The sequence below is a fragment of the Muscardinus avellanarius genome (assembly GCF_963383645.1).
Source record: "Muscardinus avellanarius genome assembly, chromosome: 2".
Classification (NCBI taxonomy): Eukaryota; Metazoa; Chordata; class Mammalia; order Rodentia; family Gliridae; genus Muscardinus; species Muscardinus avellanarius.
Window position 1 is genome coordinate 58,525,679 of NC_137787.1, and position 26,745 is coordinate 58,552,423.

The 26,745-nt window shown below is 39.7% G+C and overlaps 1 protein-coding gene across 1 annotated transcript in view; it reads left to right on the forward strand.

The window, feature by feature from the left end:
• The window catches only part of PDE11A (phosphodiesterase 11A), a gene marked incomplete at both ends in the record, with an annotated part of 418,278 nt that overhangs the window by 217,566 nt on the left and 173,967 nt on the right, over positions 1 to 26,745 (forward strand). Inside the window, 3 exons of the mRNA XM_080689375.1 lie at positions 10,616 to 10,691; positions 13,895 to 13,962; positions 16,454 to 16,546. Coding sequence (XP_080545501.1) covers positions 10,616 to 10,691; positions 13,895 to 13,962; positions 16,454 to 16,546 — 237 coding nt within the window. The remainder of the gene's footprint in view (positions 1 to 10,615; positions 10,692 to 13,894; positions 13,963 to 16,453; positions 16,547 to 26,745) is intronic.

A 26,745-nucleotide genomic window follows, 5' to 3' on the forward strand; every position in this document is an offset into this window, starting at 1 on the left:
ATGGCATGAATTTTAGACTAAGAACAGATCCTGTGGAACAATAAAGCAGATATCATTAGAAAGGTACTTCTCTCAATATTAATAATATTTACATTGATAAAATACTTTATGACTTTCTTCATATATATAGTCTCATAAAACAATTTGTAAAATAAAAATCACAAAGAAGAAAAGATGAGCAATATGATGTCACAATCTGGAGATAGTCAATGTTACCATTCTAGTGTGTGTGGAACAAATGTAGATGATAAAACTGAGGCACTGAGAGTTTGGGTGACTTGGTTGGGGTCATGCAGCCAATACACATTTTTGAGATTTATTAGCTAATACGTCTAGAGAAGAGGATGATCTAATTGTATTTGTTAGCTTTCCATGACTGTGACAAAATACCTGAGATAATCATTTTAAAAGGAGAGAGGTTTATTTTGGCTCAGTTTCAGAGGTTGCTTGGCCCTGTTACTTTTGGCTTGTGCTGGCGCTGTACATCATGGTGAGAGCATGTGATAGAGGAAGACTTTCACCCTCAAGGCAGCCAGGAGAGGGGGAGGGGGCGGGGGTTCTGCATGCCCTAACTTCCTTGCACTAGGCCCCACCTCTTAAGGTCCTGCCATCTCCCAGTATCATCATGGACTGGCAACCATGCCATCAACACACAGATTCCAGAGACATGTTGTACCCAAATGATAGCACAATGAGCAGGAATGATTCTTTTCTTCATACTTTCTTGTTCTTTTTCCTCTCAGTTTGGACTTCCTTCCTCTTTCCCTCTTTTCTTTTCTTTCCTATTAGATTTGAGCCCAGGAGCATTCTAACTCTAAAATATACTCCTAGCCAATTTTGTTTATTTATATTTATTTGCAGGATTGGGATAGAACCCAGGGGCATTCTACCTCCAAGTTACACCCCCAGCCCTATTTTTTATTCTTTGTTTTGAAACAGAGTCTCATTGAGTTGCAAAGGACTTCACTAAGTAGCTGACACTGTCTGCTAACTGCGATCCTCCTGTCTCAGCCTCCCAAATGCTGGGATTACAAGCATGCACCACCACACCTGATGGAGTTCATTCTTTAGAGGTCCTGTGCTTCTTTCTATAGAGCTTCATTTCCCTTCTTCTTCTACCCCTGCAGAGGATGCAATGGTCTCCCATGCCTTACCATTTCATAGAGTCCTATTAGCTAACCCGGACTGTGGAACTTTTGGAAACAATAGCCATTGCCACGAATAGGCAATTAGGGAATTGTCTTAATGATCTTAAATTGGAAAGTTAACTCATATCACACTCTGCCATCTTCCCTTGCTCCCCTCTCCCATCCTGTTGGGCTCATGGAGCATTCTGACCTTCACCATGCCTTCTGATCTGACTAGACCTGGCTTTGCCTCTTTTTCTCAGCACAGTGAGAACATTTGAATGACATACTGAACATTCTGTGTCCACTTGCCTCTCCTCCTGTGCTTAGCAGATACAAACTTTAGCTCTTGGTGAGCAAGGTTCTGCTTTTTCAGTGTGACCTCTCTCTGCTCCATAACCAACCACTTGAATTCCTGATCCCATCCCTTCTTCTCTTGACCATATCTGCAATTATCCTCCGGTGTTGCTAAATTCATAACTAATTCTAGTCCATATTCTATTTGATCACTTTACAGCATTCGGTGTACCAGTACTGGGAAGAGGTTTCGAAATATATTAATGTACTAGTATTGGGAAAGATTTCCAATTTTAAAAATATATCTTAGGTAGTGAAGAAAGCCAGGACGGGCAGATTTCTCCATGGATAATTAGCAAAAGAATAGAAGAAGCCTAGGGTCTTTTTACATTCTAAAGAGAGGCAAAGTTCCCCAAGGATGTGAGGAAAGCCCAGATTCCAGATAAGCAACTTAACACATTTTGGGAGTGTAAAAAAAGGTGTGCTGGGGGGGGGGTCTGTGCAGAGACAGAGCTGCCCCCCTGCCCCAGAGGGGGTGGATCTGGCTGGGTTGGAGACAGAGCAGATACCTGGGCTAGAGATTGGGCAGCACATCTACATATCAAAGGACCTGCCGCAGATCTGGTCAGGCTGGCTATAAGAATGGTCCACCTGGCCTGGGCATGGGGCATGGTGATGCAGGCCTGTAATCCCCGAGTTTGGGAGGCGGAGACAGGAGGATCGCACAGGTTTGAAGCCAGCTGCACTGGCTTAAGAGACCGTGTTTATAAAAAAAAAAAAAAAAAAAAAAAGAATGGTCCACATGTTTTGTACATGAGGCTGTAACTGTCTTCTGTATTTCTATCTTTTTAATAAACTTCTTTAAATCTTCAGCAAGAATCTGGGCTATTGTATACTTATCCTTAGCTCAGGACAAGAACCTGTGGTTTTTCTGGTTTTGGGCCTTTTTGTGTTTTGAGTGAAATTGTATCCGGAACCCTAACACGGGTCCTCGGGGACAGTTTCCCTCAAACCATGACATCATATTCTCAAACTGTAACATTTGTCACTATAGTTCTTTCTTAGTTATTTTTTGAAAATAACTTTTTTTTCTTGTAGATAGGGAACTATGTTCATTATCAAAAATTCAGAAAATAGAAAAAATGACTTGTAAGGACCCTGTGGTCCGGGCCCCTGACCCCGACCCTGGGCGGCTGGGCAGGTGCTGGCGGGGCACCCTTAGGCGATCCCCTCCCCACCCGGAAGGGCCCTGTGGTCCGGGCCCCTGACCCCGACCCTGGGCGGGTGGGCAGGCCCTGGCGGGGCACCCTTAGGCGATCCTCTACCCACCTGGAAGGGCCCTGTGGTCCGGGCCCCTGGCCCTGACACTGGGCGGGTGGGCAGGCGCTGGCAGGGTACCCTTCGGTGAACCCCTCTCCACCCGGAAGGACCCTGTGGTCCGGGCCCCTGGCCCCCTGACCCTGGGCAGGTGGGCAGGCGCTGGCGGGGCACCCTTCGGTGACCCCCTCTCCACCCGTCTGGGCCTCTGGCCCCGACCCTGGGCGGGTGGGCAGGCCTTTGTGGGGCACCCCTAGGCAAACCCCTTTCCACCCGGAAGGATCCTGTAAAAAAGGAAAAGAAAAAGAAAAAAGGAAAATATCGGAGAGGGGTCAAGGTGGTGGCGGATGCCAGGATACTGGAGATGCAGAAAAAACTTATCCAAATGAACTGCAATTATTGGAAAAATTCCCCGCTAAGGAGGACTGCTTCTTCTCTACATTGTTAACAATCTTGGACATCACCTGTAAGGTCTTTTTAGAGGAGACCAAAGAGAAAGGCGGTGTTGAAAGCGGTCTCCGCATTGGCGGTAGAGACTTGTATTCAGGAGAAGCAGAAATCGGAGCCTACCAACCTTATTTATTTATTTATTTTTGGAGAAATTACACCAAAGGTTGAATGCTACCGTCATGCATGCTTAGGAAGACTGGACAACATTCAGAGTGGAAAAAGAGCTTGGGAAAGATGTGAAATGGTGGAGGCAGTGGCAATGGCAGTGGCCAGTACTCAGGGGAGGCAGAGATCTGTTGCATTACACCTGGAACCTTTGAAGTAATGACCCTAGAGGCAGAATGCTACCACCACGCACCCTCGAGAACGTGGGACAAATGGTTGGCCGAAGAGGGTGCTTGGATTAGAGCCTGCCGAGGGGTGAGGCCGGTACCAGGGCCAACGACCGGCATTGGAGCCAGCTGTGAGGCAAAGCCAGTGCTGGGGTCTCTGAGGCCGGGATTGGAGCCTGCCGAGGGGTTAGGCCGGTGCCGGGGCCAGCGGCTGGCATCGGAGCCTTCCGTGAGGCAAGGCCACTATTGAGGCCTCTGAGGCCGGGATCGGAGCCTGCCGAGGGGTTAGACCGGTGCTGGGGCCCGCGAGGCCGGCATCGGAGCCTGCCGCAAGGCAAGGCCAGTGTTGGGGCCTCTGAGGCCGGGATCGGAGCCTACCGAGGGGTTAGGCCAGTGCTGGGGCCAGCGAAGCCGGGATCAGAGCCTTCCATGAGGCAAGGCTGGTGCTGGGGCCTCCGAGGCCGGAATCAGAGCCTGCCGAGGGGTTAGGACGGTGCCGGGGCCAATGGCTGGCATCGGAGCCTTCCGTGAGGCAAGGCCGCTATTGAGGCCTCCAAGGCCGGGATCGGAGTCTGCCGAGGGGTTAGGCCAGTGCTGGGGCCAGCAAGACCGAAATCGGAGCTTGCCGTGAGGCAAGGCTGTTGCTGGGGCCTCCGATGCTGGGATCGGAGCCAGCTGAGGGGTTAGGCCAGTGTTGGGGCCAGAGAGATCAGAATCGGGGCCTCCCACGAGGCAAGGCTGCTGCTTGAGCCAGCGAGGTCTGGATCAATCCACCAGGTAGCCAGGCCACAACTGGGGCCGACAAGAGTGGGATCGGTATTTGCAACGCGGCATGCACAGAAAAATATCACATAAAATTAAAACCAGATGCTTCCCCTAATCAGCAATAACTAGGAGGAAAGGGGCAACAGGAAGTGGTCAAGCTATAGAAAGGACCCTATAGTGAAGCAACTAAGGTGACCAATCAGAGGGTATGGAATAAGAGAGGATGAAGCCTCTTTAAAAAGCAGGAGGTAAATAAACATATGTATCAGAGTTAATCACCAAACAAACATGGGATCGAGGGAGGGGGAGGGAATGGGATGGGGACTGGATGAGGGCTAATTGGATGATGTGTGCTTGTATATCCTCTCAAGTCTTATATTCCAATGTGATGTATGATTACAATGCACCAATAAAAATAAATAAAAAAGAAAAAATAACTTGTTTCCTTGTGTACAAGCAATTTGTGTTCATTATCTAAAACCAAGAAAATGGAAACAATAACTGAAAAACTCCCATAGATAAGCAATTTGAAGGGATCTGCTGTGCCTATAATTTTCCTAGGATTTTCTCATGTATATGGTATGTATTTGTGTATCTACAGACATCCACACTATTTTCATTTAAAACATAGAACATTTGTCATGTCAGTAAATATGTTTCTATAGTATGATTTTAATTAGATACATAATATTCCATTGTATGAAAGTGTTATGATTTAACCAACATTTTAATTGAATATTTTAGTTGTTTTTAATATATCGCTATGATAAGTAATACTATTATTTGTACCTTCATATGTATTTTGTGCATAGCTTGCTAATTATCTATGGTAATAAATAAATTTCTATACATGAAATTAATAGCTCATAGGGCATACACACACACACATGCACACACACACACACACACACACACACACACACACTAATTTTATCACCCTTACTCAAGCCAGACACCTCCACATTATCCTCCTTCGGAACCTGGGGGCTCATATTTCCAGAATAAAGCATCCTTTAGGGAACCTTTTGTGTTTTAAAAGTGATGGATAAATAAAACTCTCTTTGCTTTCACTGGCAAATAGCCCAAGAGTTGTTTTTCTCCCACCAGGCTCTGGGGCTGCTTTCTCACTGAATGTTCCCTTTCTTCTTGCCTCTTCCCTCAGCCACCTCCAATCTGTAGGAGAAGTTAGGCAGGGGCTACAAGAGTTGGCAGAGATGACCGTGCCTGTTGCTCAGTGCTGGCTCAGACCACCATTGTCAATACAATCAAATGACCCTCCTTCAGCAAAGCAGAGCAGGCCCTGCCATTCTACTGCGGCCCCTAAAAGCTCTCTAAGATCCACTTCCTTCTCTTCATGCTACTGGCATTGTTGTAATTCTGAGTTTATCCTTAGGGAGAAGGAAAACTGTCTGTTCTTTTGAAAGATAACTTTGATGGATGTGTGTGTTATTGTCTGGCCTCCTTGAACCAGTCTCCCCCATTAGAGGCAGTTAATCTCTCTAAGTCTCATCTGATAAGGAAGAATGATAACAGTACCCACCTCAGAGGGTTGCCTTAAAAAGCATATAAAATAATGCATGTGAAAACCATGAACAGGGTACCTGGCACGTAGCAAACATCCAGAAAATGTTAGCTGATTGGCATCATTATCATCATCATCTTTGAAGACCCATTTTCTTTTTTGTTTTTCTTTGTGTGTGTGACTGAGGATTGAACCCAGGGGATTGTACCTCTGAGCTGCACCTCCAGCCTTATTTTTTATTCTTTATTTTGAAACAGGGTCTCACTAAGTTGTGGAGGGCCTCACTAAGTAGCTGAGGCTGGTTGGGAACCCGGATACTCCTTTCTAAGCCTCTCAAAGCCTGGGATTACAAGCATGTGCCACCACGCCCAGTTCCATTTTCTTTTTTTTTAAATACACTTTTATTGTTGCATTGTAATCACACATTTTAATAAAGTTCAGCATGATCAGGACATACATGCACATAGCACTTGCTGAGCTCCCCACTAGATGCCACTCTACTCCCTGCCCATCCCATCCCCATCCCCATACATGATACTGAGACTGGTGGTGATAATTTCGTATATGTAGCATCAGTTGACGTTTCCTTCATCAATCCCCCACTTTCAGCTCCTTCCCCTAGACCCTGTCTTTTCCTCCAATGGAATTTTTCCTCCTTTATCTGGAATCCCTCTTGTATCTCAATTTTTTCCTTAGCTTCTACATATGAGAGAAAACATATGACCTTTCACTTTCTGAGATTGGTTAATCTCACTTAGCATAATTTTCTCTAATTCTATTCATTTTCCTAAAAATGATGTAACTTTGTTCTTCCTTGTATCTGAGCACAATTCCATTATGTGTACATCCCATAATTTCATAATCACTCATTTGTTGATGGATACCTAGGCTAGTTCCATAATTTGACAATTGTGAATTATGCTGCTATAAACACGGGCATGCATGTATCACTATAATATTCTGATTTCAATACCTTTGGAAAGTTATTAAAGGAGTGGTATAGCTAGGTCATTTGGAGGTTTCATTCCCAGTTGAAGACCAATTTTAAAGGATATAAAGCTATTTCCAACTTCCCTAGAAAGAGTCAGATTTTGGCTTTTTATAGTGTTTGGGAAATTCTCTACCTGGACACTTATTTTATTTTTACTAGACTATGAGCTCCTCAAGGGTAATAGCTGCTTAAATTCTTTTTTTTTTTGTATCTTCAACACCCAGCAATGCACACAGGATGTATTAATAAATATCCATTGGAAGAGTACACTGTATGGATAATTTATGCCCATGTTTTCATTTTTTATTTCATTTTATTTTGCATCTGGAATTATCAAAAATTAATCTATGTAATTCACTCTATTAAACTAAAAAAAGGAAAATTGCCTGGTCCAAATCACATGATATAGGATCTAAGAATTAAAGAGTAAGATGACATGATGCTGTGGCTAGAAGACCCAAAACACTGTATAGATAATGTATTAAAATAATAATTAAATATGGTGATATTTATGAATGCTACTTGATATATAAAATCAATTACATTTCTATGTACCAATTACAGTTGGCCATCTGGATCTGTGGTTTCAGAACCTGTGGATTGAACCCCATAAGTCAAAAATATTTTAAAAATTGCACCTACCCGGGCGTGGTGGTGCACGCTTGTAATCCCCGTTCTTGGGAGGCACAGACAGGAGGATCGCGCAGGTTCAAAGCCAGCCTCTCTGGCTTAAGAGACCCTGTTTCCAAATAAAAAAATATAAAATAGGTCTGGGAGTGTAGCCTGGAGTTAGAAGGGTTCCATCCCCAGCACCACCCCAAAATAAATAAATAAATAAATAAAAATTGCATCTATACTAAACATATACAAACTTTTCACCCTAAACAATACAGTATAATGACTATTTATATAGCATTTACATTATATTAGGTTTATAAATTATCTAGAGATTATATAATATATGCAGGAGAATATGTGTATGTTAAACACAAATATAATGCCATTTTCTGTAAGGAACTTAAGCATCTGTAGATTTTGGTATTCATGAAGGTCCTGGGACTAATATACCATAGATACCCAGGAAAGACTGTAAAAACATCAGAAAATAAAATAATAATCCCATTTACAATAACAATAACCTTTTAAATGCCAAGGCTTGGGAGGACAACTTTGATGGATATGTTTGTTGTTGTCTCTTCTCCTTTGATTCAGTCTCTCTCATTCAAGGCAATTAAAAAAGTACTAATCTTGAATTAAAAGGCAGATATTTGGCTGTATTATATTAGGAAACTGTGAGTAACGGCAAGAAACAGAATAAACGACATATTATTAATAATAAGGTCAGGAGAACAGACTTCAACCAGAATATATGGTTACCCTAGTCAACAGAGTACTTTTACCATCAAATAAAACCATGTTGAATTGTTAAAATTAATTTAAAAAACAAATAAAATAACCCACTGACAATATCAAATGAAACTGATACAAAACAACTGCACCTCTCATACACTTAAGGTTGGAGAATAAATTGATGTAACCACTTGGGAAAACTCTTTTTTTTGTGGTACTGGGGTGGAACCCAGGGGCTTTTCTACCTCCGGGCTATACTCCCAGACCTATTTTCTATTTTATTTGGAAACAGGGTCTCACTAAGTTGCTGAGAGCCTCACTCAGTAGCCAAGGCTGGCTTCGAACCTGTGTGATTCTCCTGTCTCAGCCTCCCAAGCACTGGGATTACAAACGTGTGCCACCACACCCAGCTGAAAACTTTTTTGATGTATTTTAAAGCTGAACATATATATATTCCAACAATTTCAATTTAGTTATACACACAACAGAAATTCATACATAAATGCATAAGTATATACAAGAATATTCATAACTACGTTATTTGTTAAACTGGAAACAGCACAATGTTTCTCAAGAATAGAATAAATCACTACTATTTATTGACTAGAATATGATGCTACTCTGTAAAAATTCAAAATGAATAAATCTCAAAATCACAATGCTATGCAAAAGAGCCATATACAAAATACACATTCGGTGATTCCTTTTATAAAAAGTAAAGTTTGCTTTATTTTATTTTATTTATTTTATTTTATTTATTTATTTATTTTGGTGGTACTGGGGATGGAACCCTTCTACCTCCGGGCTACACCTCCAGACCTATTTATTTTTTTAATTTTATTTGGAAACAGGGTCTCTTAAGACAGGGAGGCTGACTTCGAACCTGCGTGATCCTCCTATCTCCACCTCCCAAGCGCAAGGATTACAAGCATGTGCCACCATGCCCGGTGTATAAAGCTTGCTTTAAACTTTTGTATAGTATCAGAAATCAATATACTGGTTGTCTTTTGGGAGGAAGAAAGGGCATGGTGGTAGCTTTTGGGATGGTGATAACATTCTTTATCTTGATCCCAGTATAATCACATAGGTATGATTTGTTTGAGAAAAATTTATCAAGTTATATCTTATAAGTTGTGTGCCTTTATATGTGCATGTTAATTTTAAAAAACAATATATAAGAAGAGAAACTAACATTTTGGTATCATGAATAGAAGACATCTAGGAAATTGATTTATCAAAAAGAAAGCTAGGTTGGGCATGATGGTGCATGCTTGTTATCCCAGGACTTGGGAGGCTGAGACCGGAGAATCTCAGGTCCATGGCCAGCTTCAGCTATTTAGTGAGGCCCTTAACAACTTAGTAAGACCCTGTTTCAAAATAATGAATAAAAAATAAGGCTGGGGGTGCAGCTTGGAGGTACAATGCCCCTGGGTTCAATCTCTAGTACTGCAAAAAAAAAAAAAAAGAAAGAAAGAAAAAGAAAAAAGAAAAGCCAAAGAGAAAGTTATTAAATATATAATTTGGGCATGTAAATTAACTTCCAATTCCAAATATATATATCTTGACTTTTACAATGAATGTTAATACATATATTTTTATCTCAAAAACCACAAAACAAAAATGTGATATCTTAATTTTTTTTCTCCTGTAGTTATAGAATGACAGGTTGACTTTTCTCATTGAAAACAGGGGTCATATTAAATCATTAAGACCCTTTCAGTCTTAGTAGCTCCATCTAAACATTCAAATATGGATGATTGTTTTTTAATAAGTAGAGCTTATTCCTGAAAGATGTTTGATGCTGATAATAATACCTTTATAATTAAAATCTGTCATCTCCTGACCTCTATTAGGCTGGAAATATACAGAAAGATCTTTAAACCTCTACTTTATCTTCTCTTTCTCAAGTTCTTTTTTGTGGATTTTACAAAATGCATAATTCAATAACAGTAAAAATGGTATTAAAAGAACTTGTAGTCTCATTCTTACCAACAGGTATGCCTTCCCAATAAATACTGACTACTGGTTTCATTAAAATACTTTCATACCCAGGGCAGAATCAGTTGCCATAATTCTTTCCTGGTGGTGTGGTTATGATAAAGATAGTTGTATGCCCAGCTCTCTATAGCTATGGGGGTATGTTGGTTTTGAGTGTTTTGGTTGATTCATATTTTATCTGGATTTGATTCCCTTTGGATGTTAATTATGCCATCTTAAATAAAAAGAGGCAGGTGAGTGAGTACACACATTTACAAAATTGACCTATAGTGGGAGCCAGATGTGGTGGTGGACACCCATAGCCCCAGCTGCTTGGGAGGCTGAAGCAAAAGGATCATGAATCTGAGCTCAGCCTGGGCAGCAGAGTAAAAATCACATCTTAAAAAAAAAAGATTAAAATGTATAAAAATAACTTTCTAGTGGATGGTTAATGTTTAATTTTAATACGTTCTTTTTTATATTCTAGGCTGACCAGATATCTGGTTTTCACATAAGATCAGTTCTCTGTGTCCCTATTTGGAATAGCAACCACCAAATAATTGGTAAGACGCTATTAAATATTTCTAACTTCTCTTATAAAGAAAGATAAATTTGCTTTAAAAAAACACCTGTGTCTTTATACATGTTTCCCTTTTTTATGTACAAGACTCATCAAGATATGTCTTATACTTTTGTATAATCTTATAAGCATGGATTCCTAATAGATATTAATTAGATCATGAACATGTACTAAGCTCAAAGTGCCAATACCTTTTCTTTTCTTTTCTTTTCTTTTCTTTTCTTTTCTTTTCTTTTCTTTTGTGGTACTTGGGGTGGAACCCAGGGGGCTTTCAACCTCTGGGCTATACTCCCAGACCTATTTTATATTTAAATTTTATTTGGAAACAGGGTCTCGTTAAGTTGCTGAGAGCCTCACTCAGTAGCTGAGGCTGGCTTTAAACCTGTGCCATCCTCCTGTGTCAGCCTCCCAAGTGCCAATATATTTTAAAGTTGGAAGGAGACCTCAGAAGGCAACATCACATATATACAGAGAGAGAGAGAGAGAGAGAGAGAGAGAGAGAGAGAGAGAGAGAGAATGAATGAGCACAACAACCTGAACAAGGTCACTACAGTCGTCAATAACAGGGTCAGGATTAAAACTCAGACCTCCTAGCCATGGTGGTACAAGCTTGTAATCCCAGCATTTGGGAGACCAAGACAGGAGGATCACAGTTCACAGACATCCTCAGTTACTTAGTGAGGCCCTCTGCAACTCAGTGAGACCCTGTTTCAAAACAAAGAATTAAAAACATGGCTGGGGGTGTAGCTCAGAGGTAGGATGCCCCTGGGTTTCATCCTCAGTACCGCAAACAAACAAACAAACAAACAAACAAACAAACAGAATTCAGGTCTCCTAACTCCTGGTATAAAATTTTTCCCACTGTGATTTGTTTATATCTGTGCATTTACACACACTGGAAAGAAAGGCAGAGAGAACATACAATATTAGACATGTACTGAGCATGCATGTTTGTGAATGGTTCTGAGATAGGCTGCACTGCCCACAGAATAAGGAAGTTGTGAACAGAAGTAGCTTCCAATTTTTTTTCTCTCCCTGCCATTTTCCTTCCCCTTAAAGCTCAATCAAGAATATATCAAACCTCATCTAGAAGCCCAGGCAAGAAGAGCTCATAGTTAAAGAAGTCACAAAGGATGGAGGCATTAGTTAAAAGTATTCTAATGCAATGAAAATGTGATTTTTCTCCCATGGGATATATTGTTACTAGTATGGTTGGTACTTAATGCATGTACTGGCCTCTCTCTACTTCTAAGATTACTGTTTAAAACTTCAAGACATTGCTACTTAACAAAGGATTTAGTATTCTGTGAGTGTTGTAAAGATCTGAATTTTGAAAGATGTTTTTTATCAGATTGCTTAATTTGCATGAAACTAATAAACATAAAAATATTCTAGAATGTGAGCATCTGAGCCCTTACTACAAAAAGGGAATTAAATTATGTCATGTATAGAGTTTTAAGTATATTTATGTTTAAAGAAAAGAGAAAGTCCATCAGAAACACCATGTTATCTTTAATTCAATGGCAATCTCTATGCAGTCCTACATTTCAATCCTAATGGTAAACATCTTTTATTACTTCTAAACTAGGACTGTAGCTAGCCTGTTACATGCTAAATATTTTGCCTTGCAATATATGTTTTCTAGCATTTGAGAAGTTACCTCTCTGGTAGGAAATTAGGTGTTTACAAATATCAAGTCTGGTGGCTCACACCTGTGATTTGAATTAGTTGGGAGGCAGAGGCAGTAGGATTGCAAGTTCAAGGCTAGTCTCAGCAATTTAGTGAGACCCTGTTTCAAAATAAAAACCACAAATGGCTGAGGATGTAGTTCCATTGTAGAGCACCCCTGTATTTAATCCCTAGCACCAAACACACGCACAGGAACACACACACACACACACACACACACACACACACACACACACATCACTTTAGAATTGTAGCAATTTTGAGATTTTACTACATGGGAATGCAGGCTACTGTTTTTCAAGAGAGCTGAATGTTTCTGATTCGTCTACTGTGCTTTGAAAGCCCTAGAACATATGATATAGTGCTGGAAATAGACCTCAGAACGTGGAAGAACTCTTAAGTCAAGTTTGTCAGATGCATGTGAATCACTGGAGGAGGCAACAGAACCAACTTTGTTTTAAGGTTAATTGTATCATATCAGTTTCTATTGCTGGAGTAATTCCTATCATTTCCTGATTGTTTACTCCATGTGGAGCAATATCCTAACCGCTTTACAAACATTTAAATATTTAGATGTTATCCCATTTAAAGAGAATAAAACAGTGATTATCAAAGGTAAAGGAAGGGGAGAAAGTGGAGAGATATAGGTCAAAGGATAAAAAGCAGCAGAGACAGGATGAAAAAGTGTAAAGATCTAATGTACAACGTAAATTGCCTACTTCTAGGTAATAAAATTATACTGTATTTTGGATTCATGATAAATGAGTAGATTTTAGCTGTTTTTGCCATAAAAACCAAAAACCAAAATGAGTGTCTATGAGAGTTGATAGATATTTGTTTCACTTTAGTAACCTTTTTACTATGTCTATGAATCCCATAACATTATTTTATATGCCTTAAATATACATAATAAAAATGTTAAAGTTACCTCATCTAATCGTCATAACCCTCTAAGATACTTAGCATTTTAATCACCATTTTACGGATGAAGATTTTAGTGCCAAAAGTTAGTTAACTTATTTGTTCACAAAGCTGGTAGTGAAGTTGATATACGAACTGAAACTTTTTTTTTTTTTTTTTTTTTGTACTTGGGATTGAATCCAGGGGCATTATACCTCTTAGCTACACTCCCAGTCCTGTTTTATTTTCATTTACAAATGGAGTTTCACTAAGTTGCAAAGGCCCTCACTAAGTTGCTGAGGCTAGCAAGAGCCTGTGAACCTCCTAAGTACTGGAATTACAGATGTGTGCCACCGTGCCTGGCTCAGAACCTGGCTCATCACCCCCGATATCTTGCTTCTCTCAAACTCTGCGGGAACTGGGAAATATATATAATCATGTGCATTATGTATATATACATAGATACGCTAGCTAGATCTAAACTGAGTGTCTGCAGTTCCTTCACAGAGGCAGAGTCAGCTATGACCCACTCTATCACAGTGACATGATGTTGGTTACTGGAAATGACTACATGCTACCAATGTTTTCCCCCCATAGGAGTGGCTCAAGTGTTGAACAGACTTGATGGGAAACCTTTTGATGATGCAGATCAACGGCTTTTTGAGGTAAGAAAATAAATGTATAAGAAAAGGGTCATTGCTGGGCATGGTGGCGCACGCTTGTAATCCCTGCGCTTGGGAGGCGGAGACAGGAGGATAGCGCAGGTTGGAAGCCAGCTGCTCTGGCTTCAGAGACCCAGTTTCCATATATATATATATATATATTAGGTCTGGGAGTATAGACCGGAGGTAAAAGGGCATGGTGGTGCATGCTTGTAGTCCCCATGCTTGGGAGACTGAGACAGGATTGAGCAGGTTCGAAGCCAGCCTCAGCTGGCTTAAGAGACCCTGTTTCCAGATAAAATATAAAATAGGTTGGGGAGTGTGGCCCAGAGGTAGAAGGCTCCTGGGTTCCATCCCCAGTACCACCACCAAAAAAAAAAAAAAAAAAAAAAAAAAAAAGGTCATAGCAGAGCTACCAGTAGTCTCCTGGTCCCAGCTAGCTCATGATTATAAAGATAAATAACTATTAATAATTATTACATTTGAACAGTCCCAACTTTGTAAAAATTTAAAGAATATATAGATGTATAGGCAAGATTTGATTCTATTTTTAACTTACCAGGTTATTTTCTAACCTTTGATTATTTGTATCTTAATTTTATTACAGAATTTTATTTCCCTCTCTTCTCTCCAAAGTATCATCACCTTACCCTTGTCTTGTTCACAAGTGTTTAAAATCCTGAGACCTTAGCCAGCTTTGCCAGGAGTACCTCCCTCATGTTCCTTTTGTTCCCAAGTTTCCATTCACTCTAGTCCTCCAGTTGGAGAGGTTGGCCTTGAACAGGCTTCCTGGTAGACCACACCAGGAACCAGCATGAAAATCCATCATTATTTTTCAGTAGTGCTGGGGATGGAACCCAGGGTCAGTCTACCTCCAAAATACACCCCTGCCCTATTTTTTATTCTTTATTTTGAAACAGGGTCTCACTAAGTTGCAGAGGTCCTCACTAAGTAGCTGAGGCTGTCTGCAAACTGGGATCCTCCTGTCTCATCCTCTCAAGTACTGGGATTACAAGCATGTGCCACCACGCTTGGCTTCCATCATTATTTTTCCAGCCAAGAACACTTGAGAGCTTGTTTATCAACTGGTTCTAAATAAATCCTCCTTCCTTTTAACCTGATGGTTAATCTCATTTAGTTTATTTTTTTCTTCCCCTTCCTTCCTTCCTTCCTTCCTTCCTTCCTTCCTTCCTTTCTTTTTTTTGTGGTACTGGAGACTGAACTCAGAGGCATTCTAACTCTGAACAATACCCCCCACTGCCAGCTATTTTTATTTATTTATTTATATTTTTATTTTTGAAACAGGGTCTTGGTAGGTTTCTGAGAGTTTCATTAAATTGCTGAGACTGGTCTCAAATTTGCAACTGTCCCATCTCAGCCCCTTAAGTACTGGGATTATAGGAATGTGCCACTATGCCCAGCTCTCACTTACTTTCTTTACTCAAGTATCTTATAGCCAACCTACTGAAAGGTGTTGCTTCTGATTAAATGGAATTGAGTTACTAAAATCATCTTGCAACCTAAAGAAATTAAGAGTACATTTAACTGGATGTGTGACGTATGTCTGTAATACCAGCTACTCTGGAGGCTGAGGCAAGACCAAAGTTAAATGCCAGCCTGGGCAGCTCAGCTAGACCCTGTCCGAAATGGATAACAGAATGAACTCTAGATGAAGAAAGAGATCTTATAGAGGAGCAAATAAGGTGACCTGTCTGAGGGAATGGAGGATGAAGAAGGAAAATCTTTAAAGCACATGATGTACTTAAACAAACATATCAAAGTCAGTCACTAAACCAAGCATGTGAAGGAGGGATGGGGAGGGAATGGCGTGGGGATCGGGTATGAGCTAATTGGATGACGTGTGCATATATGTCTCCACCAATCTTTTATCCCATTAAGATGTATGACTACTAGCCAGGCATGGTGGCGCACGCTTGTTATCCCCACGCTTGGGAGGCGGAGACAGGAGGATGGCGCAGGTTCGAAGCCAGCCGAGCTGGCATAAGAGACCCTGTTTCCAAAAATAAAATAGGTCTGGGAGTGTAGCCTGGGGTTATAAGGGCTTCCAGGAGCCCCAGTACCACACACACAAAAAAGATGTATGACTACAATACACCAATAATTTTTTTTTAATTAGACGGACGTAGCTCAATTGTAGGACATTTGCCTTGCATGTGTGAGGCCAGGGGTTTGATCCCCAGCACCATACAAATACATACACTAAACATACATTTAAATGCACTGTATTTTTTAAATTTTTGAAGTAATTTATTCACAGTGACATTAAATTAATTTTTCTCATGTGAAATGTGAGCTAGAAAGTTGTTACATGACACTAGTAATTAAGAATTTTAATGATCATATTTCTCCAAGGCCCACTTCTGTGTATAGTAAAATTATATTTTCAGACCCATCCCCAATGACTGCCACCTTTATATTAGATTTTGCCGATGAGCTATTACAGTTTTTAATCACTGGTCTTTCCCTTTCCTAGGCTTTTGTCATCTTTTGTGGCCTCGGCATCAACAATACAATTATGTATGATCAGGTGAAGAAGTCCTGGGCCAAGCAGTCTGTTGCTCTGGATGTAAGTACAATACTTATGTCAAAATCCTATGCTTAATTGCCCTGATTGTATAAAGGGGAAATTATTCTTGTTTTATTACTTACGTTTTAAATTTTTAATTATTTATTCATTGGTTCTTAATCATTTTAAGGTCATGGCATTGAATATGATAAAAGCCAGAAACTGTCACTAGAAAATACACAGATGCATACAAGGTTACATCTAATTCCAGGGACATTCATTTATACAGGTGCTGCGGTTAAATATAGATTTTATATGTTATATTCATTAAATAGTGATAATCCAAAAATAATTTGTCAGGATCTAAAATGTATTATGAACTTAGATTTGGATATGTATAGATATTCTGGGGGGGAAAATCACAATTTTATCATTATAGGAGAATCCCTCATTCTGAAGATATGTGGCCCAGACTGGAGAAGCTGGCCCTGTCATTATCCCACACCCCTCTCCTCCCAGCACGTATGCACATCCCATTGAGAACAACAACCTATTTCCCATGCCAACACTGTATATACTCTCAGACCCACTAAGTACCAAAAAAACAGCTCTTATTGCCCATGAATCTCAGATGTTTGTTTAGACCCAGGAGCTATTTTTTTCTCAGCATCTACTTAATAGATAATAACAAAAATATTATTTATATCTGTAAAATATTTATTAAGTGGGGCAGATAGAATGTCAATGTCAGGATAACAGTACTTAGAACAGAATGATATAACACATGTGCAATCTTCAAAATATTCTGGGTATCAAGCCAGATTTTGGTAGGAAGAAGGAACCAAGGCGAAATGTAAGTAGGCAAATTGATGGTACTTCCAGTTCTCTGGTTTGAGATTTCAAAGTTGTAAAATGATAGTTCTTTCATCTTATACTTTTCTTCTAGCTAGATCATGGATTGTTGACACAGAGAATTTTATCTTTTTTGTAATTTTGTTTGCAGTGCCTAGTAAGGTGCTTAGCACAGAAGAGTAATTTATTGAATAGCTTTTAGATGGAGGGAGGAAAAAAGGCAGAAGAAAAGAATGGACATAGGGATTTGGCATAGGGATTTTTGCCTGTAATAGCCCTGCTTTTTTATACGTAACATATTTACGGTAAGGACTAAAAGTAGTACCTGATGAATTAGCAAATTTATGGACTAGTAATAAGAATTGTTAGTAGAGCATTAAGGTCTGTATAGAGCTATTTTTTAATTGTGGCTCTGACACCTGGCTCCATTGTGAGAAGTAAATGAAATGATGCCTATGGAGATTTTAATGAGAAATTGGTAAAATCACAGCAAATATAATAATCACTACATTATTATTTATAGTAGAATATTTACTCTGGAAAATCACCATGTGTAAAAAGAAAGAGCAAAAGACAGATTGTAGACAGCAAATGTTGAGTGATGCCTCCTTCGCTGTCATCAAATTCTGATTTTCACAAAGCTGCCTCCTGTCATTTCCATTGTTTCTTACTTCTTACAACCATAAAAAAAGAAAAAAAAATTCTATGGAAAGAACATGGAACTAAGACATACAGTGGGCTCAACTAAATCTTTGTTATGTCATGATCTCATTAGCCCACACAGAGAACAGCTCATTTATCCCATATACTTTTTTTTTTTTTTTTTTTGCGATACTGGGGATGGAACTCAGGGGCATTCTACCTCCAAGCTACCCCCCAGTCCTATTTTTTATTCTTTATTTTGAAACAGGGTCTCACTGAGTTGCAAAGGGCCTCACTAAGTAGCTGAGGCTGTCTGCAAACCACAATCCTCCTGTCTCAGCTTCCCGAATGCTGGGATTACAAGTGTGCGCCACCACGCCCTGCTTATATTCTCATTCTTCACCTACCTCCTACTCTATCTTCATCCTGTTGAGAAGGAGCTAGAATAGCTGGGTTGCGGCATGAATGGCCACTTAGCCACAGCTGAGAGATGCAGTGAAAGACACCACTCTCGTTAGCATCACTTTCTAACTCCCCTCTGGCCTCGAGTCACAGGTACCTAGAAAGTGCGAATGTACCCTCCATCCTTAGCCACAGTCTCCTCATCTTTGAAGTGCTTATTTGAATAATAGCAAGCATCCTCTCATTTGCACAACTCAGTACCTTCTGTCCTTATGCATAAAAGTGACTATGGGCACTATCAGATTTCTGGCTCCACTCTAAGCCGTAGCACAATCTCACGCTGTCAAGAAGTTGACTTGTATGTTCTGTGGGACGTACTTGGCACCAGTGTCAAAAGTGGCCTTCCCCTTCAGATTCAGTGATAGCACATTGGTATTGTTCCTTCCACCCTCAGGTAACCTTCACCTCTTCGAAGATCAAATTCCTGACTCTAGTGATCAGGTGACTGACATCCACCCACTCCCTGGCCTAGGAATCAGATAGGCATGAGTATCTGGAAGGATTTCTTAGTCTTTATGAAGGCAAAAACTAATTTGTTGAGAGCTACTAAACCCAAACTCAGAATGAGATTTTCATTTATTATAATACATATTAACTTCTGGATGAGTATGTTTTATTTATGTTTTTATAAATAACATTCATGAATATAAATAAGTGAAATATGTTATAAATATTTCTATTAAGAATATGTATTTATATTTATGTATTTATAACTGGCTTAGTTCCATAAAGGATTTGAGCAACTTTATAAAAATATAAACAAGCCAGAAACGTTTTAAAAAAGTAAATTAATATGAAAGCCAAGGAAGGGAGAGAGAGGGCGCCAGAGGGGACAGAACCAAATGCAGAGCAGTCCTTACTTACGTCTTTTCCATCCCTCTCCTCAAGGACCTGAGCTAGCCCTCTCCCATTTTCCATTGCATCTTGACAGATTCCCCACTCAGCCTGTCCATGTTCATTTTCTTGTATAGTCTCATATTTGTATAGTCTGCTCAAATTCCTGCTTTTGTCCCAAGAAGGGCAATATTTAAATGTAACTTTCTCATTCTCATATTCTTATTAAATTGGCTTTTGGTTTATTAGTTAGCAACAAGAGTGGAGGGAAATAATCTAACAAGAGGATGGACAATTTCCCTTGGAAATAATCCATGCTCCAGGACCAGTAACCACCCTAGAATCCTTTCCCTCTAGGAAGGGAGCACACACACCGTGCCCTGAAGAACTCATTTCTTTTTGTGTGTTCAGGAGACCGGAGAGAGCACAACACTATTTGCTTCTGTCTTTTAAACATCCTTCCCTAAGGCATTTTTAATAAAAATCGTGCATCCCCTGAAAGTAACTATTCTCTAGCTAAACCCTCTGGAAGAATTAATCCCTTGAACGGGGCTGAGTGCTGAGCACAAGCTCTGAACCACTCAGAGCTTGCTTTTATTTGTTAAAAAAATATATTACTTTAACCTTGTTTTTCCCCTTGATTGCCGCTGATTTCCATGTATTTATTTAATGTTGCCCACCTTTCTTATTTATTTGAAATCCCATATTCAATTATACAAATTCACATATATTCAAGTATATTTCTTTACATATTATTTTGCTTCATTGACCTATAAAAACACCTAGTAGTTTATTATTTTAAGTACACTTTTAATCTAGATTTTGATTTGTATCAACATCTCCTGTACAAAGAGGATGTTGGCTCTCATCCAAGGAAAAAAAGCAGTGCAGTCTGAATATTTGAAGTGTTGATTTTAACAGTAGTTAAATCAGTCTAGTTTGGATTGAATTCTGATTCAGTAGCTGTTGACCTTGGACAAGCTATGTGATCTCTCAGTCTCCGTTATTTCATCTATTAAATATGTTTAAGAAGAGTGTTTTAACAGTTAAATAAATGCAGGGAAAGTATCTAAAGTGCTCAGGTGGTATATTCAGTCCTCTGCCTCTGGTTTCTACACCTGCACATTCAACCATAGATAGACAATATTTAGAAAATAAAGTATCTGTACTAAACATGTAATTCTTCTCCAAACAATACAGTGTAACAATTACCTATAGAGCATTGACATTGTACTAGGTACTATAAGTAAGCTAAAGATGATATAAAGTAAATGGAGAATGATGGATGGAGGCCAGTAGTAAGCCATTTTATATATGGGACTTGAGATTTTCTGATTTTTGGCATGAAGGGAGATGTCCTGGAGCTAATGCCCCATCGGTATATATAGAGAGAGCTCGCCTAGTAAAAGCTAACAAGTGCACTTGAGCTTAATTGAGTTCTGTCTCTCAGCCCAAGATTTACTCTTAACAATGTGCTAGCCAGTGGCTATAACTTACTGCCTGTTTATCAGTGAGATCGCTTCTTGCCTAAATTTTGAGCTAAAACCAGACATACTTGTACTTTGATGGACCATCTTAGTTCATCGTGGTGCACCCCAGCAAAATTGCAAGAACAGCTACTCCTGAGCTTTCCTACTTGATCGTGCATGCCTGCTATCCCTCACCTGGACCACCAGAGATGTTTCTGCAAAAATGTCCAGAGCATGAAAATACAAATTCCTGTGTCAAAGGCAGTCAAGAATTGTCTTTAAACGCTATGCATCTCCAATGGCAAAACTTCCCCAAAGAAACTTGTCATACCAGGGAGCCTCTTACCTGTTACCACCTCCTGGCAACCTCAGCAAAACATAGGAATATAAATATACAAAATATCCTTTACTTTTGTGGCCTTTAAATGATAGCGTGTTCTGGGTGTGATGATTCATGCTTGTAATATCAGTACTTGGGAGGCTGAGACAGGAGGATTACAGGTTTGAAACCAGCCTCAGCAATTTATCAAAACTCTCAGCAAACAAGACCTTATTTCAAAAAGAAAAAAAAAATGAGATGGCTAGGGGCACAGCTCTGAGGCAGAATGCTCCTGGGTTCAATCCCCAGTTTAAAAATAAAAGATGGGTGAACAATATCTTATCTTGATTATGTTTAACAGTTGAATTGTCAATTCATTCATTCATTCATTCATTCATTCATTCATTCATTCATGGTGCTGGGGATTGAACCCAGAGGCATTCTACCTCTGAGATACACCGCTAGCCTTATTATTTATTTATTTATTTATTTATTTATTTATTTATTTATTTTTTGGTGGTACTGGGGTTCCTGGAAGCCCTTCTACCTCCGGGCTACACTCCCAGACCTATTTTATATTTCTGAAACAGGGTCTCTTAAGCCAGCATGGCTGGCTTCGAACCAGCGCGATCCTCCTGTCTCCGCCTCCCAAGCGCGGGGATTACAAGCGTGCGCCACCACACCCGGCCTTATTTTTTATTTTAAAACATGGTTTTATTAAGTTGCCGAGGGTCTCACTAAGATGCTGAAGCTGTTCTCAAACCTGTGATCCTCCTGTCTCAGTCTCCCAAGTACTAAGATTACAAGCTTGTACCATCATGCCCAGCTCAACTCAGTTATTTTAGCTACTACTTTTCCCAATTTCTCATAATTCTTTCCTTCCTTCCTCCTTTCTTTCCTTCCTTTCTCCCTTCAAATTGAACCAAAGACCTTTCTTATGCTAGGCCAGCATTCTACCACCGAGCAACATTCTTTTTTAAAATTTTTTATTTTGAGAGAGGATCTCACTAAGTTTCCTAGGCTGGTCTTGAACTTTTCATCCTCCTGCTTCAGCCTCCCAAATTTTATTATTAAAATCCTCTTATGTAAATTTATCAAATTAATACTCTGAGGATCTTAGAGAGCAGTGATGCTCTTAAAGCTAAAAATAGCCGGGCGTGGTGGCACACGCTTGTAATCCCTACACTTGGGAGGCGGAGACAGGAGGGTTGCGCAGGTTCGAAGCCAGCCGCACTGGCTTAAGAGACCCTGTTTCCAAATAAAAATATAAAAATAGGTCTGGGAGTGTAGCCTGGAGGTAGAGGGTTTCCAAGAACCCCAGTACCAAAACAGAAAGCTAAAAATAGAACAAAGCGAGAAATTTAATATTTTAATAATAATTTCATGATATTTATTTCTATCTGTATGAGTAGCCAACCACTCCAGAAGTGGTGTGTTAATATATGCTCACATTTTCTGATCATAAGACCATAAGAAGAAAGGGGAAATTTTTACTTACCTACAAGTCAGAATACAGAGAAAATACAGGAGTATAGATGTAGAATATTACTTCCTCACTTTGAACATCAAGAATTATTCTTTGGGGTGTCTTTCATAGTAATTACAAATGAAGCCCTACCTAATACTTTTGAGAAAATTTCCAGGAAATATAAGTCTGTGTGTTAAGGGACACCTCATACAGCTTTATGATCAGACAAAAGAAGAAATGAGGGTCAAACAGAGGGTGAGAAAAGGCGTATTCAATCAGGATGCAAGCTCCATTTATTCTTCCTCCTCAACGCCTCCTCCATCTCTTTCCTCCTTTCCAATTGCCACAGCAACCATCCTGTTTAAGGGCTTCATTTTCTCTTGACTGGTCAATAGCAATAGCCTTCTACTTGTTCTTCCTAAAACATATTTCAGATTACCTTGCTCACCCACTCGCAGAGCTTAAATCACTCCCTCACTACCTATCAATGTTCAAATGCCTTGGCCTTTGGGGCCCTTGGAAATCTCACACTAAACTACCTTACCGCCCTTGGCTCACATCTCTCTCCTCAGAGAATCCTGTGCTCCTTGCAGACTCAACTACTTCATATTCTACAGATCAGTCCCCTGCTTCTCTGCCACCTGATCTTTACTCTAACATTTTTTCCACTTTTGTTATTCTCTCTTCCAATTATGCCTTCTCTTCTCTGGATTGTTTCATCATCGGGAGCTTGATTTAAATGCATTCTTCTCTATAAAGTTTCTAATTCCATGGCCATCCCTTTGTCTGATATTTTGAGTCTGTATGTTTTCCTCTGCTAGAACCTGTGTGCCTTGATGTGGGTGATCATGTCTTAACTATCTTATATTCCCTGTGCTTTCATATAATTGGCACTTGGTAAAAGTGTACTGAATAAATTAATTTATGCTCCTACAGACAGTCATTTTGATCTGCGACAGCAACTGTCTGCCAGGGGAAGACTGGGCAAAGACAAGGAGCTGGCAGTCACTCTCAGTGGTGACCCGTGGGAAGCAGGGTTGGCAGTGAGGACCTCTTCCCAGATATTATGTCTCACGGGATATTATCTTAGATGAGAATCTAAGAGCCAACCTGCTTCCTGGAAGGAAGGGTCTTGAGAAATGATTTTCCCATGAGAAACCTCCTAAACTCCAAAGAAAAATTTTCTCAAAATGGGTATTTGAAAGAACTGGACTCATGGGATATGAACAGAATGCCACTTTATTTTGTGTCACCCTCTTCCTTTGAACTTTCTCTGTTGAATCCATCTTCCCCGCTCCTGGGTGAGCGCTTTGATGGATGCCACGACTCTCCAGACACTTGGGTATTAAATGGTCTCTGAGCTTCCTCTGGCCCCTGCAGTTAGAAGCCTGTAGTCAAGATAGGGTTGGGGTGGACTTCTTTACTCTTTTTCACTTTGCCTCCCTACCCTGAGACAGATTCAGGGACATCAGGGAAGTAGGATGAAAAAGCAAAGCCTTATGTAACAGGTGCTGTCCTAACCCTCTGCATCTGACACTAACATTCAAATCTGTATCATGAGTTGTTTGAACAATTCTTCAGGCAACTCCACAGCTGACAGTCTCCTGTTGGCAAGTACCTGAAGTGGGTTTGCCTCTCCTGACAGCTTCCCTTCCCCTCTCAGTCCCCATCATCCAGTGACTCATCCTGCTTTCTCTTTCCAGGGATCAGCTTATTCCTTTAGGCAGTCCTCTTGGTCAGGATCCATCTTTGGCTTTATAATTATGGTAAAATAAACAAAACATGAAATTTACCATTTAAATCATTTGCATGTGCATGAATGGTTCAGTGGCATTGAGGACATTCACATGTTGTGCCCCCTCACAACTATCCATCTCTGGAAATTTTTCTTTTTTTAAACACCAGCTCTCTGTTTCAGCCCTCCGTGGTGGCATACCACCATCTTGCTTTGTTGATGAATCTGACTACCCTGAATACCTCTCATAAATGGAATCACAGAATGATTGTCCTTTTGCTACTTCTTATTTCGCTCAGTTTATGATAGACTCTATTCTGGGTCCTGGAGATACAGCAGTGAAAAAAATATTCATATTTTCATGGATCTCATATTCTAAGAGAAGAAGGGCAGCAGATAAGTTGAAAAATAGACAAGATGAATTCATGGTAATGTGTCGCAAAGAGATTGCAGTGGGTATTTTAATATATATCACATTTTCTTTAACCATTCATCTATTGATGGACACCTAGATTGGTTTCATAATTTGTCTATTGTAAATTGCGCTGCTATAAACACGGGTATTCCTGTATTGCTATAGTTATCTAACTTTAATCCTTTTGGAAAGATACTGAGGAGTGATACAGCTGTTTCATATGGTGGTTTCATTCCTAATCTTTTGAGAAACTTCTATTCTGATCTCAAGTTGGTTGCACTAATTTACAATCCCATCAACAATGTATTAGAGTTTCTACTCCCCTAGTGATCCTCACTGACATTTATTATTGTGTGTATCCTTGGTGATGATCATTCTAATTGGAGTGAAATGGAATCTCTGTATATTTTTTATTTGTACTTCCTTGATTACTAAAGATATTGAATTTTTTCACGTATTTGTTGGCCACTTGTATTCCTTTGAGAAGTGTTTATTCAGTTCAATTCCCATTTTTAAATGGAATATTTGTGGCTTCTTTTGTTAAGTTTTTTGGGTTCTTTATATAGTCTAGGTATTAAAATAGGTATTAGAAGAGTAAGTGCAAAAGATTGTCTCCCATCCTGTAGGTTTGGTACATTTGTTATAATTAATTAACCAGTATTGCTACATTATTGTTAACTAAAGTACATTCATTCATACTTTATTCAGATTTTCTTTGCCTTTACTAACATACTTTTAATGTTCTGGGATCCCACCTAGAACATCCTATTACATTTAGACATAATGTTTATGTTCCTCTTGGCTGTGACAGTTTTTCATACTTTCCTTTTTTGATGACCTTGTCAGTTTTGAGTAGTACTGGTCAGGTGTTTAGCAGAAATGTCCCTCTATTGGTATTTGTCTCGTATTTTATCCTGATAGGGTTGTGGTTATAGGTTTTAGCAAGAGATAAAGTCCCATTTCATCACATCATTTCAAGGGTGTGTGTTATCAAAATGACTAATAGCCAGGCGTGGTGGCGCACGCTTGTAATCCCCGCACTTGGGAGGCTGAGACAGGAGGATCACACAGGTTCAAAGCCAGCCTCAGCTGGCTTAAGAGACCCTGCTTCCAAATAAAATATAAAATAGGTCTGGGAGTGTAGCCCAGAGGTAGAAGGCCCCTGGGTTCCATCCCCAGTAACACACACACACACACACACACACACACACACACACACACACACGACTTATCACTCTTGTCAGTAACCTTGACTGAGGTGAAGTCTGTCAGGTTCCCCCCTGTAAAGTTACCCCCCCCACTTTCCACACCATACCCTATGGAAGGAAGTTTCTATGTAAAGTGCACCTACGGAATGGGGAATTATGGTTCACTTATTTGGGAGGGAAGAATCTACACAAATTATTTAGAATTTCCCAGCCGGGTGTGGTGGCACACACTTGTAATCCCAGCATTTGGGAGGCTGAGACAGGAGGATCACAGTTTGTAGACATCTCGGCTACTTCGTGAGGTCCTCTGTAACTTAGTGAGACCCTGTTAAAAAAAAAAAAAAATAGGGCTGAGGATGCTGCTCAGAGGTAGAATGCCCCGAGGTTCCATCCCTAGTACTGCAAAAACAAAAAAGAATTTCCCTATATTGGGCACTTATCTTTTTCTCTTTCATATATTTATAAACTCAAATATTTATTTCATACTTTGGAATATAATCCACTACTATCTTCTTTATCAGATACTATTTTATACTAGGTAATTTCTTAACAGCAACAACAAAAAGAATTTATGAATATGAATAATTGGTATTTCTCTGCAAACAATAAACAGGGTATTTCTTTGTGTTTCCAATGACCCTATCATCATTTAAATATTTCCAAAACACTTTGATGAGATCCATGAGGACTGTAAGAAATAAACAATTATTAATATGATGAATGAATGACCAACTATGTGCCAGGAACTCAACCTTCACCAAAATAACATGGTAGACTGTAAATTTAATAAGACACAGTACAATACTTTATATAATTTTAGTCTAGAAGAAGATAAAGACAAGTAAAACTGTGATC